At 42.4% G+C, this 19,419-nt stretch overlaps 1 protein-coding gene across 1 annotated transcript in view; it reads right to left on the bottom strand.

Annotated features, from left to right (window-relative positions):
- Positions 1-3,692: 3,692 nt before the first annotated feature.
- The window catches only part of apc2 (APC regulator of WNT signaling pathway 2), a 102,634-nt gene continuing 86,907 nt past the window's right edge, over positions 3,693-19,419 (bottom strand). The window contains exons 11-15 of the mRNA XM_041203913.1: positions 19,137-19,276; positions 15,559-15,636; positions 12,352-12,468; positions 11,218-11,432; positions 3,693-9,666 (exon numbers count right to left, since the gene is read on the bottom strand). Of these exons, the coding sequence (XP_041059847.1) occupies positions 3,888-9,666; positions 11,218-11,432; positions 12,352-12,468; positions 15,559-15,636; positions 19,137-19,276 (6,329 nt within the window). The 3' untranslated portion in view covers positions 3,693-3,887. The remainder of the gene's footprint in view (positions 9,667-11,217; positions 11,433-12,351; positions 12,469-15,558; positions 15,637-19,136; positions 19,277-19,419) is intronic.

Below are 19,419 nucleotides of genomic sequence, written 5' to 3'. Positions count from 1 at the left end.
TCAAATGACCTTGTGCAAAGATTAGCATACAAACCCAATTTGGATGTTATTTTAGCTTAACATGTAAGAAGCACATGGGACTGGGTGGAATGCTGAGTTTACAATCTAGCCAATATTCCTCTCCAATAGTTGACATCAAAACAGAGTAAAATGGTATGGGGAAGGAGAGGGTGTAAGAGCATCATTGCATTCGATCCCATCACTTCTCTGATAGATTTTAACCTGATAAGTTAAAATTACACCGAGTGTCTCCATTAAGTTGCTCAAAGCAGCAAAATAAAAATTGTGCTTATATAGCACTTAATATATCTCTCAAAACACAAACAGCAAAACTCTTTGAAGTGCAGTAATTCATAAAAGGCCAAAAGCAGTAGCCATTTTGCATACAGTGAGAGATGAATGACCAGTTCACCTTTATTCTGGCAGCATTTGAGTGGATTTGAAGGAGAACCTCCTGCTCTGCTTCAAGTCGTGCCATGGGGTTCTTACTGTCCACCCAGATGCAGTAGACAGAGGGAGGCTGCTAGCAACTGAGCCACACTCAGATTGACATAGTCATAGAGTCATAGATGTTGACAGCACAGAAAAAGGCCCTTCGGCCCATCGAGTCTGTGCCAGTCAAACAAGTACCTAACTATTCTAATCCCATTTTCCAGCACTAGGCCCATAGCCTTGTATGCCATGGCATCGCAAGTGCACATCCAAATACTTCTTAAATGTTATGAGTGTTTCTGCCTCTACCACCCTTTCAGGCAGTGAGTTCCAGATTCCCACCACCCTCTGGGTGAAAAAATTCTTCCGCATATCCCCTCTAAACCTCCCGCCCCCTTACCTTAAATCTATGCCTCCTGGTAATTGATCCCTCCACCAAGGGAAAAGGTTCCATCCTGTCTACCCTCTCTATGCCCCTCATAATTTTATACACCTCAATCATATCCCCCCTCAATCTTCTCTGCTCCAAGGAAAATAACTCCAGTCTATTCAACCTCTCCTCATAAATAAAACTCTCCAACCCAGGCAACATTCTGGTAAATCTCCTCTGCGCTATCTCTAGTGCAATCACATCCCTCCTATAATGTGGATTTCAGAACTGCACACAATACTCTAGCTGTGGCCTAACCAGCATTTTATACAGTTCCAGCATAACCTCCCTGCTCTTATATTCTATGCCACTGTGCACAGTGCTCCAAGTGTGGTCTAACCCAGGTATATGGAGACCAGAACTGTGCACAGTGCTCCAAGTGTGGTCTAACCCAGGTATATGGAGACCAGAACTGTGCACAGTACTCCAAATGTGGTCTAACCCAGGTATATGGAGACCAGAACTGTGCACAGTGCTCCAAGTGTGGTCTAACCCAGGGGTACGGAGACCAGAACTGTGCACAGTGCTCCAAGTGTGGTCTAACCCAGGGGTATGGAGACCAGAACTGTGCACAGTGCTCAAAGTGTGGTCTAACCCAGGGGTACGGAGACCAGAACTGTGCACAGTGCTCCAAGTGTGGTCTAACCCAGGGGTACGGAGACCAGAACTGTGCACAGTGCTCCAAGTGTGGTCTAACCCAGGGGTACGGAGACCAGAACTGTGCACAGTGCTCAAAGTGTGGTCTAACCCAGGGGTACGGAGACCAGAACTGTGCACAGTGCTCCAAGTGTAGCCTAACCAGGGTTCAGTACAAGTTAAACAGAACCTCTCTCCTTTTTGACAATCCTGTTCCCTCTCTCCCCACTTCCAGCCCCACAGAAAGCTCAGCAAATCCCAAACCACAGCATTATACAGTCGCCTGATCAGAAAGTGACGAGTCATCACCTGCTGGATGACTCGTCGTTTTAGTTGCTGAGTCATGACGGCGTTCCGCTCGCTGGCCATCGCCACATGCCGCCCGCCCTCGCCAACTCTCCATGCCGACCCCCGACCCCGCCATTTTCCACATATCTCTGTTCAATAAAGAAATTAATAGGAGACAATTAAGTCTTCACAGTGTTCACAGTGTTATTTGTGGACTTAAGTCTCTTACGATCAGAGGTCATTACATTATAATGATATTAATTTTAGCTTTTTAAAATAAAACTTTTATTACTTATTTTTCAGTAGCTTTCCTTCTAAAAGCACATCATATAGTTGATGTTTCTCAATCGCTGTTCTATTCTTCTGTTGCATCTCTTGCCAAAGCTCAATATTTATTTTTGAAGCATTTGGTATCTTCTGTTGAATTTTTGTACACACCAAGGTGTTGAATGGGGAATCTGGACATTTTTTTGGCTTCAAGCATTAGCACTGAATTACTCCAGGCCAAGTTTTGGGCAGATTTTAACAAATTTTAACCCAAAATTTAGCAGAGTGCCCATGAGTGTGTGATTTAAATTTCCTGTGCTAGCCATCCTCTTGGCCTCTTTGAATGACAATGTCAACTTCTGTGTCAATTATGCTAAATGCAGGTATATATGTTGTAAACCCTTACATCTGTCAGAGAAAGAGGAAAGCTGTATTCCTACTGACTAAATTGGATTAAAATCTAAATCCCAGAGGTGAAAGGACAATGCAAAGCACTCATTCCTGAGCACAGTTCAAGAGTTACCATCAAGCATTTTCTCTCTATACTCCATGGAGTTACTTAAGCGCATTTTTTAGATTGCAGTAATTTTAAAGGTTAAACAGTGTATAATAGCTGCAACAATTGCAGTCAACAACTTTGCCAGCACAACATTAGAATGGGAAATAAATCTAATTCATATAGAGCTTCTTAAAAAAAATTTAAAAATCATTTGTAACATTAAACAAAAAGGAAGGTGAAACTTTAATTAGTACATTTTGAATTATAACTTCTGAAGATTCAACTTTCATGAAGAAATTTAAGCAAGTTTAGTTAGAAAGTTTTAATGTCTGTCGCTTGCATACTAGGAATGTATTATTAGTGAGGTGATTCCGCCATTCTTTCCCACCTGCCTGTCGATTTTGATCTTCATTTTGTACATTGGACAATCAGAAAGTGCTGCTTTGTAAAACAAGAGGCCTGCATTTGGCCTCTGTTGAGAGGATGGCATAGAGTCTCCTCCTGTCCCTCCTCCCACTTAAACTGCCCAATTGTGGATACTCATGAGACATACTGGTGAGCAGGATGGAGAGTATCAGTAGGTTAAGTAGGTTAACCAATACTCCAGTAATCATAGTGCAGACATAATTGAGTGCCCTGGCTAACTTCATTATTAATTGATCACGTGTCTCAATTGAGAAACAGGCCTATTATTGTTACACAAGGTACTGCAGCAATTGTCTTCATAAGTTGAGACAGTCATTGAAATGACAATCATTATTGAATTATTAGGAATACTATTAGCTTTATAATTTTTAACAATTATCTTAATTCCAGCAGGAACTGAACTCAAATGTAACTGTCTCGGCATCTCTGATTAGCCAAATGTGTTAACAAGCTAACTATTCTTCATTCAACTAACACTTGTAAATCTGTCTAACAATTGACCAAACAGAAACCAACTTGAGTTGAAACTGATCAAAGTTTGAGTGTTACCATCAGTCACTAAGCCCTATCATTGGAACATGGTGTTCACATGTGTGAATCACTTGTACCTGTGTGTCACCATTTGTTGCAGTCAGCTCATAAATATAAACAAGTGGTACACCAACATTGTTGATAATGTCTTTGTAGGAGGTACCTCACCTTATAATGCCTTAATTAAATGAAGGTCTCATAATCATGGATAGTGGTAGAACTAAATTAGTTGATGCATGCATTTTGTACCCCAGTTAAGGCTGTGCTTGAGACACATTTATGAATGAGCACATCTTTCATGGGTTGTGTCACTCTTGAGTGAAAACTGCAAAGCAACAAAGTACTTAAGCTCAAGTAGTCTACTGATCAATTTGGCTTTCAGCTTTGCACTTTCCCCACTGTTTTTTCACTAATAATAGGTGCTCGTATCTGAGGTGGTTGGAGAGATCCACTGTCTGATCTTATTGTCTTGGGGTTAGGTATGTAGTTAAAAGGGGTCACTCGAGCAGCTCTGCTTGGAGAACTATGTCTACTTGAATTGAAATGCATGTGTCCTGGGACATTAGTATAGTTTTCAGTCTCAGCTGAAGTGGTCATATTGTTCCTCATCAGCATTACTGTGTCAAATTCCTGTTCATTGTCTGAATAGACACCATGCGTGATCTCTGTATTTTTCCCTATAAATGATCTACTTGTGGTTTTCCTGGGAATAGCCTGCGCAACATGAGGGATTAGGTCCAATGTTGGCGATGTGCTTGAATTTGTTTTTGTAACAGGGAAGTCTTCAGTTTGCACAAAAGCATCACTGGTCTTGGTTTCCACAGTGCCCACTTTGTTTAACTGTTGTTCAGACTCTGATTTATTTACCAATGCCATTGCTGAAGGAGGAAGAGAGTTGCTGAGAAAATATGGTATGTCTTCATCTTTGATTCTTCTCCATGTCCCTTTTAAGCTTGGCTGAATCTTTTTCATTTGTTGTTCTTTTTGGTTTGCAAACTGTTGATTACTTCGAGGCTGTTCTTCACTTTTGGTCTTGTCACTAGATTCTGATGAGGCTGAACGAATGGAAGATGGACTCCCTGCCCTCTGTAATACATTTATGTGAGGGGAAGATGAATAGCGTTTAAAATTATCATGTTTCCAGATGGCACTGTTTTTCACGGGGAGCCTTGAGGGGCTTTCCGAGCTTGGCCTTCTCAACAGTTTCTCACTTCGGAGTCCTTCCTCATTGCTCGTGGCTTTCCGTTGATTTATATTCAAGTTAGTTGCTGGTTTAGCGACTCTTAGCTCTTGGCATTGTGCAGAACGTATGAAAGCCTTCTGAAAATCTGACTTGCTTCTTCTTGGTGACACAGACTGAGATAGTGACGAGACTGACTCGGATGAAGACGCTTCAGACTTCTGCCTCATCAGAAGGCTTGAGGACTCTTTGATGAATGTCAGCTGCCGCACAAAGCTGGACTTATCAGATTCACTGCCGCTCGATTTAGCTGATGAGATTCTCACCAGGTCCAGCCTGTTTGGTGGCATAACCTTCTTAGAACCTTGGCTCTTATTTGGTCCAAGAGGCTCATTCCTTTGAAAAGAGGGTGCTTTCTTTGCTGGGGTTACCTGCTTAGTTGGTGTCTGAATATTTGGTGGTTGAACTGGAGATTTGCGAGACAGTTTCCCTGAAACTGGAGATTTGATACTTGGAGTAGAAGGCGTAGAACTCACAAGAGGTCTTGATTTCTGATCAAGCTTGTTGATATTGGTTTTTGTTGCATGAGGCGTTCCTTGCCTAGTAGATTGTAGAGCTGCTGTTACATTCTTCTGGGGCTGTCTAGATGGTGTTGAGTTCCTTGAAGACCCCCTTGAAGGGCCTCTTGCTATTCTTGCTGGTGGAGTCACACTTCTTTTTGGTAAAGTACTGTCAGCCTTTTCCGTTGCTTCTCCAGGCCTGTGCAAACTCCTGGATCTAAATGTCTGGTTAGGACTTTTGGAAGCAGCGTTAATTTTAGGTGCTGTTTTCTTTGAAGCAGGATTAGCATTCGTGGACTTTTTCCACATATCAGGCATGTAGATCACAGTCCTTCCTCGAAAGACCACAGGTAAGCTCACTGCTCGAGATGGCGGTTTAGGTGTGTTTGAAACTTTATCACCAATAGAAGGTTTACCTCCAGTTGTCTTATTTTCATTCAGTTTCTTTCCTTCTTTAGAAGTGATCTCTGCACCCTCTACATTCCGCGTTTGCTCTTTCGGAGGCCTTTTTTTGTCTTTCCGCTCAAGGGTGAAATGCAGTGTTGATCCAATGGACAGCCCTGACACAAATGATAGAATTGAATCAGATTCAGAGGACGGTTCTCTGGAAAGGCAGGCTGCAGCCTGATGCAAGCTCGTGACTATTGAGTTGGCACCTTCTTGAATAGCTTTCCATTCAATACTTTCCAGATCAGGAGACGTTAAATCTGACAGTGAGCTGGAAACATCTTGGTTTATATCATTCCTGTGCTCCACATCATAAGCCATGTTCCTGCCAGTGTTGTTTTGCGTATTACCTTTTGGGCCTTGCTTTGCCGACCTCTCAGACTTTCGCTTTGAAGAATGTCTCCTTTTCTTTGGCATTGCTGAGCTGATGCATTTCTGCAGGAGATCATCTTCCGAATCATAGCTCAAAGAACTGGGAGAACTGTCCCTCCTTGTTGACAAGGACGAATATCCATTATTAAAAGATTTTGAAGCAGCAGAGCTCTGAGACTTTTTCCTTGATTTTACAAATGCTTTCCGTGTTTTCCCTTGCGTATCCTCCAACTCCACATCGCTCAGCGAACTTAATGAAGAACTGAGGGAAAAGCAGAGAGGGCTTTCATCTGTTATCAAATTTCGTTCAGTTTTACTAGCCACACTGGTGGTTCTGAACTTTGAGATTGATTTATGATCATGGATTGGTTCATTCCCCGCTACTCCATTTTGGTTCATGATTTTTTCCTCATAGTCATTTTTTCCTTCAGTTTTCGGCTTCATTGTATCTTTTGAGACACCTAGCATATCCAAAGAGTCATTTTCATAAAAGCAGTACACAGCTTCTTCAGTAGGTGTAGTGTGGCGCATTGATTGGAATGCATAGCTTCCATGAATATATTCTCCACAGGAAACATCCATTCTTTGCTGCCCTTCCTCTGAACCCTTACAATCGCTTTTCTTTGTACCCAACTCCAGCATGTGTCTTGGTGCAGCTTGGTCCTTCCTTGAGCTATTTACAATTAATCCTGGTTGAAAAACATGAACGTTCTGGCTTTGACATGACCGTGGCGGTAGAGAGTTCTGATTCCTTTTCAGAACCTCCCTTTGGTTGAAATTAAGTGAATGCGATTGAGCTACTGGCACCGGACTATTTACATTTAAGTTGTATTTATTCCCTTGTTCAAAACTTCTATCATGCATCCTTATAGCTATGGGCACCTCGAAGTCATCAGCATTTTGTCCTTCTGCAGGAAGCAGCTCTCTTCTTTCAATCACTTCAGCCTTAATATTTGTCAATTTGGGTGATTCCTTTTGTGGATACTCTAAGGTCTCATCACTGAGTGAGGCTGAACTGGAAAAATTAACTGGAGTTCCTTCGACAGAATCTGAGTATGAGGAATCTTCTCTAAAAGTGTCATTTTTCGAGGTACTGTGCCCAGACGGTTCTAATTGAGAGTGAGCTGGCAGTAGCATGTAAACAGGGAGCTGAAGTGACTTCTTAGATTGCAGCAACTGCGTAGGTAAACCAGGTGAGGCAGAAGTTTTCACTTTTCTAAATTTAGTGGGCATGGCGGAATTGATGCATTCTTTCAGGATCTCGATGTCATCATCAGAGTTTTCCAAGATACTATCCAACTTATCAACTTTTTCCATTCCATCTCCGTTCCGTTCCTCTCTGATGTCTTCTCCTTGTGCACGACAATTAAAACAGCTCTTCTCTTGGAGGAGAGGCATTAGCTTTAACTCAATATCCTTCTGAATATATGGCTCGTGAAGAGTGAGCGCACTTAGACTTGAAGCACATGAGAAGTTTTCATTGGGCTTCTCCAAAGTGAAATAGAGCATAGTATCAATATCTGGAGGAAGGTGAAATCGTTCCTTAAAATCATTGATGTCCATGTGTTTTTTCATATCGCCATCCCATTGGTTATTGCCTTGACCAGCATCTTTTTCTAGTTGGTCAAGCAAGGGGGTTTTACTTCTACTAGGGGGCATGGTTTGACCAGGGCTGTCAGGCAAATCACTGGGACTGATGGTACCACTTATCATTTCACTGCAAGGGTCACTTTGAATGGAACTTACAATTGATGGGCTTTCAAAGCTCCCAAGTGAACTGACTGAACTGCACCTGCTTAAGACTAATGGGGTTTCTTGCAAGTAATTTTCTGATGGACTTGATGGACTGGAATCCATATTTCTAGAAGATGCTTTTTTCCTTATCAAAAATTTTTCATGCTTTGGGCAAGGTATTTCGATAGGTTGAGATGCACTGCTGAATGAATTATCACTAGACTTGATCTGCATTTTTTCTGAGGCAAAGGACTCATCACTTATTGTCTTCTCTACAGGCTGTGGTGATTCTTTTTCTACACCAATGATTTCCAGAGAAGAGTCGCTATCCACATCATTTTCACTGCCAATTTGAACATCCAGGACATTTTCAGCAGATGAGAGGGATGAGAGTGAGCTACATCTTGAGAAGCAAATTGGAGTGTCTTCCACACAGTACGTTTGCAAAGTTTCCTGGTCAGTGGACATTGGTGTGGAAGCAGAAGTGCTAGAGAGGCCTTGATTCACATTTCTACTGCTCTGTGGATATCCAGAATGGACCCAAGCCTGCTTTCTGCCATTCAAACTCTGAGGGGTCAGAGAATTTCCTGGACTTGGGCTTTGACTGCTTCCCGTTGTGACTGAAGTCACGTGGATCTTTTCATAAAAAGGTGTGAATCGTTTTTTACTTATTTCATCTGATTTTCTTATCCCCCAGGCTTCATTCAATGTAGTTTTAGATTCTCTAGAACTCAATTGTTCATTAGAATCCTTTCTATCTAGCTGATCATTCTCCCCACTCTTTAGGTCTAAGTTAGTTGGCCTTTTCTGATACATAGGAAGCTCGTCCTTTTGGTCTGTAACCGAGGAATCCTTAGCTGAATGAATGTGACCTTTTGTGTCACATTCACCAGTGCTAATAACACAATCCAGGCTATCACTTGATAAGTTTGTGTAGTCTGTTCTTGCACCCAAGATCGTAAGTACTTTGCTACGATTTTCACGTTTGCCTGAACTAGCAGCTTCAGTAGGATGACAGGGTGATGAAGACTTTGTCCTGGGTTCATTCAAGTCATCTAATGCAGACTGCCAGTCAATGCATTGATCTTCAGAGCTAAGACTGAAACTGTCTTCCGAGGATGTATGCATGTTAGACATATCTTCCACTATTTTGTCAATCCTGGCTACAGTCGTGGATATTTGGTTTACCAACCTCTCTGCCGCAACAGACACATTATCAGTGGCGGGATTGAATTTTTGAAGATTTCCGTCCAGGTCTCTTTCTGATTCTGAACATCTTCCGCTACTACGACATCTAGACAAGCCTTGTCCTTGAAGAAAAGAAGAGTTCAGGTACATGGACAGCACACTTAAGCCTCCAGTTTCTAATCCAGTTGATATATTGGGACCTTCATCATCATCAAAACATCCAGAGTCTGATGCATAGTCTTTGGCCAGGCTTTCAATATGCCTGAGGGGTTTGTTGATATTGGGATGCTTAGGGCTAAGCTTTTCAATGCCATCAAATGTCTCTGTTAAATGTTTAGCATCCAATTCAGCCTCCAGGGCTTTCTGCTTCCTCATGTATAAAGAAGGCATGCAGGAACCTGGGGATACCATGGTGGTATCTTTGTATTTGGCTGGCCGGTTGGTCAAAAGATTCCTCAGGGCGGCTGCACTCCCCATTGCTATCATCTTGTGTTTGGAATGGATCAGGTTCCTCAACATGCTGACAGCTCCCAAGTCCCACAGTAGCTCTTGGTCCTTTGAGCTGCGAGCTGAGAGATTCCATAAGGTTCCGCAAGCATTGCTGACAATGGTCAAACTGTGGGACTTCAGATGTTGCAGCAAGGTCTGCAGACAGTTGTAGTCACGTAGAATTTGCCTAAAAGACAAACAGGGCCATTAAGCAAAATGGGCAGTTATATTTTCATAATAAAATAGATGGAGGAGAAAAAGAATTCAAATGTGAGGTTCTTTTGAAAGTTGCTATGAGATTGCAGGAATAGTTGTGATTATTTAAATAATGTGTCTTAATAGTGTATGTATTAATAATTTTGAACTTTAAATTTTTGAAGTGCAATATTGTACAAACATAAGAAGGGGGAAATAGGGGCATAGTGGTAATGTCACTGGACTAGTAAAGAAGACACCCAGGCTCATGCTCAGGGCACACAGGTTCAAATCCCACCACAGAGTGTTGGAATTTAAATTCAATTAATAGATCTGGAATATAAAGCTAGTAATGGTGCATGATACCATTATCGATGGTCATAAAAACCCATCTGTTTCATTAATGCCCTTTAGGGAAGGAAATCTGCCATCCTTACCTGGTCTGGCCTACATGTGACTGCCCTTTGAAATGGCCTAGCAAGCCACTCAGCTCAAGAGCAATTGGGAATTGGCAACAGATTCTGACTTTTGCCAGTGATGCCCACTTCCAATAAAAGAATAAATTTTTAAAAATAGAATTAAATAGAACTTACAGGTCTGATATAAAATCATTGCATTCTCGCGTAATTCCAATAATCTTCTCATTGTTTTTATGCTTTGTTTCATTTAGAATTTAGCTACATGAATATTCATAACTATTAATACTCATAACTATTTCACTATACAAAATAATGGATATCTGACTAAATAATAGTTTTGATGAAAGGCCATCGACCTGAAAGTTTAACTCTGTTTCTATCTCCACAGATGCTGCCAGTCCTACAAGTATTTCCGGCATTTTCTGAATTTATTTCGGATATCTAACCAGCTCCAATTACCCATGGAGTTCTAAGAATCTGCCCAATATTGTATCTTTTCCTCTCGAAAGTGAATGCCTTTAATCAAGATTTCAGAAAAAAAATGTGCTCCATTCACACTGGCACTAGGAATACAGTGGCTGTCACTATTGAAGTATGGATGTTATGCCAAGGCAGCATCAACTCACTATTTATATCGCCATCAGTATGCCTTTCATGACTTAAAGCTGTTCTAAAGCACTTTACATCCAATGAAGTATATTTGAAATGTAGTCATTGTTGTAATGTAGGAAATGCACAGCCAATTTGCGCACAGCAAGCTCCCATAAACAGAAATATTAGAATGATCAGCTTTTTTTTGGTAAGATGTTGAGGGATATTCGACAGGTCACCATGGAGAACTTCCCTACTCTTCTTCAAAACAGTGCCATGGAATCTTTCACCTACACCTGAGAAGGGAAAGGAGCCTAAGCTTAACATGCCATCTGAAAAACAGCACCTCCAGCAGTGTAGCACTCCCTCAACACTGCACTGCAGCATCAGCCTAGATTTTGTGCTCCAGTTCCTGCAGTTGGTCTTGAATCCATGATCTTCTGACTCAGGTAACAGGGCTACCAACATATTTAGACAATGCTAGTGATTGTGCACAGTAACATGTTTTTAAAATATATAATTATTTGCTGTACCTGTACTCCTCATTTGTTGCAATGAGACTGGAAACATTTCGCAGAATACCTCCTCCACTCTCAATGATGGCAAGCGAATTGCTCTGACACTTGTAGGTCAGAGTACCTACAAGGAAAACCAATGCCCCTTGAACAGAACAAATGGCCACCTTGTTCTCTGTGCTGTGAGCTGACAGGTTCCAAAGAGCACTCAGCAGGCTTTTCAAAGTTGACTCCTTGAGAGGAATATGAAAATGCAAGACTCAGAACATCAACTCGCAAGATCACAAGATAAATCCAGATGAGAGCCCACATTCAATTCTCTTTAGCTATTCCATCTGGAACAAAGAAACTACCGCAATCCACTCATCACATCACCCAATAAGCTCCTGGATAACTCTAAGGTTCTTGCCGCCTTCCTCAAGATTTATTCCAAGTGTTGATTATTCTACTTGTGAAGAAATTATTCCTGACTTCTGTATTCATATAGCATCTTTAACATAATAAACCATTCCAGGGTGCTTCACATCAGCATTATTGCGTGGGGAATGAGACCATGGAGGGAATTTGAAAACAAGGATGAGTATTTTAAAATTGAGGCTTCACTGGGGGCCAGTATAGGCCAGTGAACACAGGGACGATGAGGAATAAGACCTGGTGCAAGTAAGGGCCCAGGCAGCAAAGTTTTGAACGACCTCAAATTAATTGATTTTCTATAAAAATATGGACAAAAAGCATTATTTTAAAATTGGGATTGGTTTACAACTGCATGCCCAGGTCTAACCATTGCCTAGGAAGGATAGTACATAGAATTCTATAGCATAGTAGCTGGACAGAAACAGTCCATGCCGCAGTTTATGCTCCACACAGCCTCCTCCCACTTCATTTCACCTCGCCCTATCAATATATCAAAAGACGCTTAAGAGAGAATGGGGGGGGGGGAGTTGTTGAGTGAGGGTTGACAAGAAAATGCATATGACATTACAGTAAAATTGGATTGTGCCTTTAAATTATTGAGGCAATGTCAATCTTCATGGATTGTCAGCCAGTCGTATTCTTTCTGCTCCCCTCACCTTGGCTACATTTTTCCATCAATATTCTTCACTAGAATCTAAGGTTAATCATGAAATGTGAGTCAGTTAATTAAGAACGCACCTTTTTAGCCTTTAGAGCACATTGCATCAATGCGCTTACACTTCTGACTTCCCGTAGAATCCTCTTGCTGTTGACGTCTGCTCTCCACGAAAGGTTTCTCAGAATACTAGCCACAACCTGGAATAATTCACGCATATTAAGAACTGAACCAAGTGAGCAAGCCTATCATTAACTTCACTGTTAGGTGGTGGTTGGGGACTGTGGTGGCGCACAATTATCAAACTGATTTTCCTGGTTGTTTCGGCCTCAGCCTGACTCCCATCCTAAAGATGAAAACCAGTCTCGTTTTCCAAGTCGTTTCCCCTCCAAAGCAACAATGATTTCCCCTTTGACAACTGCATCAGGCGCACGCACACAATTACTTTATGTGCACATTCATACATTCTCTACAGACACTTAATTACAGGATATGTTTCTAATGCTGCGTTCCACTGCAGATAAAAGCAAAAATAACTGTAACACAATAAATGCCCCCCCCTGAAGATTTCCTCCCACGAATGACCCTTTCTATTAAGAGCAAGATTTTGAACACATCCTGACTAGAAACCCTGGGGTGAATTTGTCGGCCCTGACTTGGGCATGGCAAGGAGGCAAGCGGGCACTGAATTTCGCGCCACCGGCCAGCATTGCAGATCCCCAGCTCCACCCTGGCTCTGAGCCATTTTCCTGGAGGCTGCATGGGGAGAGTGTGGCAGAGGCGAGTAGCTAATTTATTAATGGCCTACTGTCGGAGGCCAGCTGGCAATTTTCCAGTCGGCCTCCAGCTCGCCAGAGACACTGGGGGACAGTTTAGCTACCTGCAGATGGTCTCCCAGCAGAGGCCCGCCTTGCCTGTTTGGTTCCAGCTGCAGCCACAGGCCACCCTATGAAGGGGTTCCCCCCACCCCCTCAATGGCGTCCAGCTGCTTAGCATATTTTTTATTTTGGGTTCCCTCCCCTTCAACCTACCCTGCCTGATAGGTCAATTTCTGCTCCTTCAGTGTTGGAACATATGAATATAGGAACATAGTAGGCCCTGCTCCGCCATTCAACCAGATCATAGCTGATTTTCTACCTCAATGCCATTTTCCCGCTCTAGCCCCGAATCCCTTAATATATTCATTTCTGTCTTGAACATACTCAGTGACTGAGCCTCCACAAACTTCTGGGGTAGAGGATTCCAAAGATTCACCACCCTCCGAATGAAGAAATTCCTCCTCATCTCAATCCTAACTGGCCTACCTCTTATTCTGTGTCCCCTGGTTCTAGACACCACCCCCTGCCGACCCCAGTGAGGGCAACAACCTTTCTATATCTACCCTATGAAGCCCCATGCAAATTTTGTATGGCTTAATGAGGTAAAGCCTCCCTATTGGCCCTGCAGCTTCAAGAGCCTGCCAATTGTCCCAAATTGGATGGCAAGCCTGTCCATTGATAGGCCAATACGGGAAAAATCACGCTGGGTGACTGTTCCCCGCAGGGTGTGGCCTCGTGACCCCCGTTTAAGCCTGACAGCAGGGTCCTGAAGCCTGTGGTCAAAATCCTGCTGCATATTTCCCAATTAAGTCCTACAAATGTATTTAATCCCAATTTATATCACAAGATGTAGTCAAAATTGCAGATGACAAACATGAGGACCAAGGAGCTATAGTGTCATAATTAATTGTGCAAAGGCATGTAGGAGAGAACACAGTTGTGTGCATGTATGCAGATGTGTAGATAAGCTACCGATGAAAATGGCCATAAGGGTGTTGACATTCAGACTAGCTATTCAAATATAAGCTTTTCAAACACTGAGGTCTCTGATTTTAGCCAGCTGGTGAGACAAGGTAAATTCAGGTCAGACGCCCATTTACATCACAAACAATATTTTATGCTCTTTTATGATATTTTATTGAAGTTAAATGTAATGAGGACCCTTTGAATCCAACCTGTGCAGTTAAAGGAATAGCCAAAGTAATCAGTATTTATCTTATTTTGGTTTCAGATTGGAACACATTTGCTCTAGGCACATAGGCTTTCTTTGTTTCCTTTCGTCCCCTTCCCCATTCCCTTTGTACCAGTAAGACTAACTCATAAGGACATAGAAACAGATGAAATAGGAGCTGAAGAAGACCATTCGGCCCCTCGGACCTGCTCCGCCATTCATTAAGATCATGGCTGATCTGTTTGTATTTCGATTTCCACATGCCCATCTACCCTCAATAACTTTTGATTCCCTTGCATAACTACCTCCGCCTTAAAAATATCCAGTGACCCCGCCTCCACCGCCTTCTGAGGCTGAGAATTCTAAAGTTGCACAACCCTCTGAGAGAAAAAAATTCTCCTCATCTCTGTCCTAAAAGGGCGACCCTTAATTTTAAAGCAGTGCCCCCTCATTCTGGACTCACCCACAAGAGGGAACATCTTTTCCAAGTCCACCTTGTCAAGACCATTCAGGATCTTATGCACTTCAATCAGTTCACCCCTCACCCTTCTAAACTCAGTGAAAACAAACCTAGTCTGTTTAACCTTTCCTCATAAGACAACCTGCTTATTCCAGGTGTCAATCTAGTAAATCTCCTCTGAACTGCCTCCAACACATTTACATCCTTCCTTAAATAAGGAGACCAAAAGTGCACACAATATTCGAGATGTGGTCTCACCATTGCCCTGTATAACTGAAGCATAACATCCTTACTTTTATGTTCAATTCTTCTCTTAATAAAGGATAGCATTCCTTTAGTCTTCTTGATTACTTGCTGTTCTTGCATACTAACATTTTGTGTTTTTTTAAAACTGTCTTTCATTCTCTTCTGTCATTCACCCTATCACAGACCTTCCTTTTGTTCATGTCCCACCCGCCCCTTGCTCAAAACCTATTTGTTCTCTAGCTTTTCCCAATTCTGATGAAAGGTCTCCGACCTGAAATGTTAATCCTGTTTCTCTGTCCACAAATGCTGCCTTAACCTGCTGAGTATTTCCAGCACTTTCTGTTTTTACTTCAGATTTCCAACATCTGCAGTATTCTGCTTTTCACACTGAAGTTAAGACTCTGTTTTAGTTTTAAGATGGTAGCCTTGATGGGGAAGCCAAAGATTAAAATGTTTTTTTTAAGTTGAAAATTATTATTTTATGTCATATATAAAGAGGATTTTTTTTACATGAATATGCAAGTTTAAGAACATTGTAATGTGTTACCTTGGAACTTTTACAATATCTGAGCAAAATGCTTCATTATTCACCAACCTGATGTATGTCTTCACTTTCGGACTCTAACTGGGCTACAATACTTTGCATGCAGCCTTTTCTGGAGCACAGTGTAGCCTGCAAAAGGAAAACAGGCATGGAAAGCTGAGCACATCTCATTTACCGAACAATTTGAATCCCTCTCCTCAAGATATTTCAGACCAAGACAAGGGTTCATACCTGTGATTGGCTGTTTTATAGGACATTGGGGTCCCACTGGGAAACTGAGAAAATGATTCATTACGGCAACATCTTAAGTCAGCCTACTTTTAAATGGGCCAGTTTTGTGGTAAGGAGTTAATTTGATTCTGTGCGCTGAATTGGCTGACCTGAACCAAATATCAGGGCATTATAGTTGGACCCCATGCCCTGTGCTAGGAAGTGAAAGAAAAAGGAAAATCAGCCAGGATTCCCAAAGCTGGTAATATCCACTGGACCCCGTTGAAAAGTGCATTGGCTGTGATTCCACCCAAAGGTTGGATAACGTATTGAAACCTACTATTTAGACTCCCAGATGAAGAACGACCATTTTGAGGTTCTGGATGGAATGATATCTTAACAAGTATCAGCTTCATAACAGAGGGCAAGGGAAAGGGGCGAATGTGTTCTAGAAAAAGAGGGCAAGCCATTCCTGTTCGGGACAGCTATTGCCCATGCCCAGTTTGAACTATCCTTGAGACCTATCAAAAACTGTTTTAGAAAAGGTTAAATAGCCTGCCCCTGACCTATAGGAACATAGGATTTAGGAGCAGGAGTAGGCCATTTGGTCCCTCGAACTTGCTCTGCCATTCAATAAGATCATGGCTGATCTGGTTGTGGTCTCAACTCCACTTTCCTGACTGCAGCTCCATAATCCTTGACTCCCTCGTCTATCAACAGTCTGTCTAACTCAGCTTTAAATAAATTTAATGACCCAGCCCCCACTGCTCTCTGGGGAAGAGAATTCCATATAGCAAATACCTTCTGAGAGATAAAAATTCTCCCCATCTCAATCTTAAAAGGGCAACCTTTCATTCCAGAAGATTGTATTTCAATAATTGATGAGTCGCAGATCGGGTTGTCAATTACTTTATCAGGTTATTTATTAGTAAATAAACTTAAAAGATTGCTTAAAATATATTGACAAAATGTAAATGAATTTTGTCTACTTTTCATCTACTCACAACTATATGGACCTGAAAAAAAATGATATCAGTCAGATTGACCTCTGAGTCTGTTGGCACCAGTTTCTGATTAGCATTTCTCTTACATTAATCTTGTCTTGAAGTGAACATTGTAATTAGGTAAAAATTAACTGAAAGATTGATATATTGGGAATCCCCACTGGACCAGCAATGAGTGAATGATTGCTTCCCTCTTCACTCTGCCCGTCGTATATTAATTCCTGGAGTTCAATTGAGTTATTATCATGGATATCCACAAGTTACATCATTGTATTGATTTTCAGTAACTGTGATCCTTTTAATTTCACAGCAGCAGATGGAGTACAATGAATGTCCATATATACCTTAACAGGAGAGGTTAGGCAATATGCACTGAATTTGTACCGTTTACAATGTGGAAGAAATTTAGCATCTGTACAACTACTGTTTGTGCATTAATAACTTGTTGTTGGGGACACAGGGCACAACTTTGAAATCTGCTTTAACACAGAATGTGGAAGTACAGTAAACAGTAAGGAAGATAGTAATAGACTTTAAGGCGCACGCAGACAGGCTGGTGGAATGGTGGACAAATGACAGGTGAAATTCAGTTCATAAAGGAGTGAGGTGATACATTTTTGGTAGGAAGTATAAGGAGAGACTGTGCACACTAAATGGTACAACTTTAAAGTGGGTGCAAGAAAGAGAGAGATGCTTGGGAATGTTTGTGCACAAAGTTTTGATGGTGACAAGGCAGGTTAACAGGGCAATTAATAAAGCATATAGGACCCTGGGCTTTATAAATAGAGGCATAGATTACAAAAGCCAGGAAGTAGTTATGCTAAACCCATACAAAACTCTACTCCTGCCCCAGATGGGGTATTTATCCAATTCTGGGCACCACATTTTGGGAAGGACTTGAAGGCTTTGGAAAGCTAGGTTCACTAGAATAGTCCTAGTGATGAGGGCTTACAATTACATTGATAGACTATAGCTGGGGGAGAATTTTCTCCCCGTCTGGGGGGTTGGGCGGGAATGGGCACAGGCGGGCGCGCAGCCGATAGCTGTCCGCGATTGGCTGCGTGCCTCCATTTTACATGGATGGGCCAATTAAGGTCTGCCCAGCATGATGCGCACCCGGAAGCACTGAGCGCTCCCTGTGCGGGTAAGGAGAGGAGGCTGAGTCGGGGCCTGCACAGAGCTGCCTCAGGAGATTACATTGAGTTTTTAAAATTTTAGTAAAGGAAAAAAAATTTAAAGACATGTCCCCTCATGTGACAGTGTCACATGAGTTGGGACATGTCTATGAATTTTATCAAAAATTTCTATTAATGTTTTAAAACCTTCTTGAAACCTCATCCCGCCCGTGGATGAGTCTTCATGATAAATGCGAAGGTCGCCTTGGCTCTTCGCCTGCCCCCCGCCGACCTTAAGGTTGGACGGGCAGCTCAGTTAATTATTTCAATTGGAATTTAAATGGCCTTAATAGACCTTTGACAGTTCGGCGGGCGTGCAGCTGACTCCGCTGCACGCCCACCGAACTGAATACCTGAATGATGCACGGTGATGTCAGGACACACACCCGATGTCACCGTGCGGCATTTTATGTGTCGGCAAGTGGGGCCCACCTCCGCACGCCAACCCGAAGATTCTGCCCCAGGGACAGGGGGAAGGAGCAGTGATTCATGGTACAAGCTGGATGGGAAGACAATGATGCAGTGATGTTACTGGACTAGTGATCCAGAGGCCCAGGCTCTGGGGACATGGGTTCAAATCCCACCACCGCCACAGCAGCTGGTGGAATTTAAACTCAGTTAATAAATCTGGAATTATAAAGCTACTCTCAGTAACGGTGACCGTGACAACCATCATTGATTGTTGTAAAGCCCTTCTGGTTCACTAATGCCCTTTAGGGAAGGAAATCTTCTGTCCTTACCTGGTCTGGCTTACATGTGACTCCAGACCCAGAGTAGTATGTTGACTCTTAAGTGCCTTCTGAAGTGGCCTACTAGCAAGAGCAATGATGGATGGGCAACAAGTGCTAGCCTTGCCAGCAGCACATGCATCCCATGAAAGAATTTTAAAAATTGCTCTTAGTAAAAGTATTGCAGATTTGGCCTCCCTCTGTGCTGAATTGAGAATAAGCCAACTGCCACCATGCCCACCCCCTCCCCCACTCCCATTAATATGCAGTCACAGTATGTGCCCTCAATTTCCCATTCTTGCATGAGCATTGTGACATAACAAGCAGAAGGATCATAAAGGTAATAATAAAAGCCCCAGGAGTGCCGTGAATCTGACATACTGGCCATCCACTTAAGATCCTCTGAGCAGTATTCTTGTGCCAAGAGCAAAGGATACCCTATGAATCCTTCTCTTCTTTTCTTAACCAGTAGTTTATGGACAGGTGCACATGGGCAAGGTACTGTTACTCACCTTGTTGACTACATCGCCAAAGGTGAGGTTGGTCAGGGCCATTCCTGCATACCGACGCAGGGCTGAATTCAGGGGATCATTGGTAGGCCCATACATGTCACAATCAACCTGCAGAAGTTCAGCAACTGCCTGCAAGCCTCCTGTATTGGAAGGGGAGAGGTGGTGGGAGAGAAAATAACAGCTATAAGGCTCCCAAGTCTTAGAAATAAGAACAGAAAATGCTTGAAATGCTCAGCGGGTCAGGCAACATCTGGGGAGAGAGAAGCAGAGTTAACTTTTCAGG

This window comes from Carcharodon carcharias, chromosome 14 (genome assembly GCF_017639515.1).
Source record: "Carcharodon carcharias isolate sCarCar2 chromosome 14, sCarCar2.pri, whole genome shotgun sequence".
Taxonomy (NCBI): domain Eukaryota; kingdom Metazoa; phylum Chordata; class Chondrichthyes; order Lamniformes; family Lamnidae; genus Carcharodon; species Carcharodon carcharias.
Note: the sequence above shows the minus strand (reverse complement) of the source record. Positions and strands in the feature narration are given on the sequence as shown.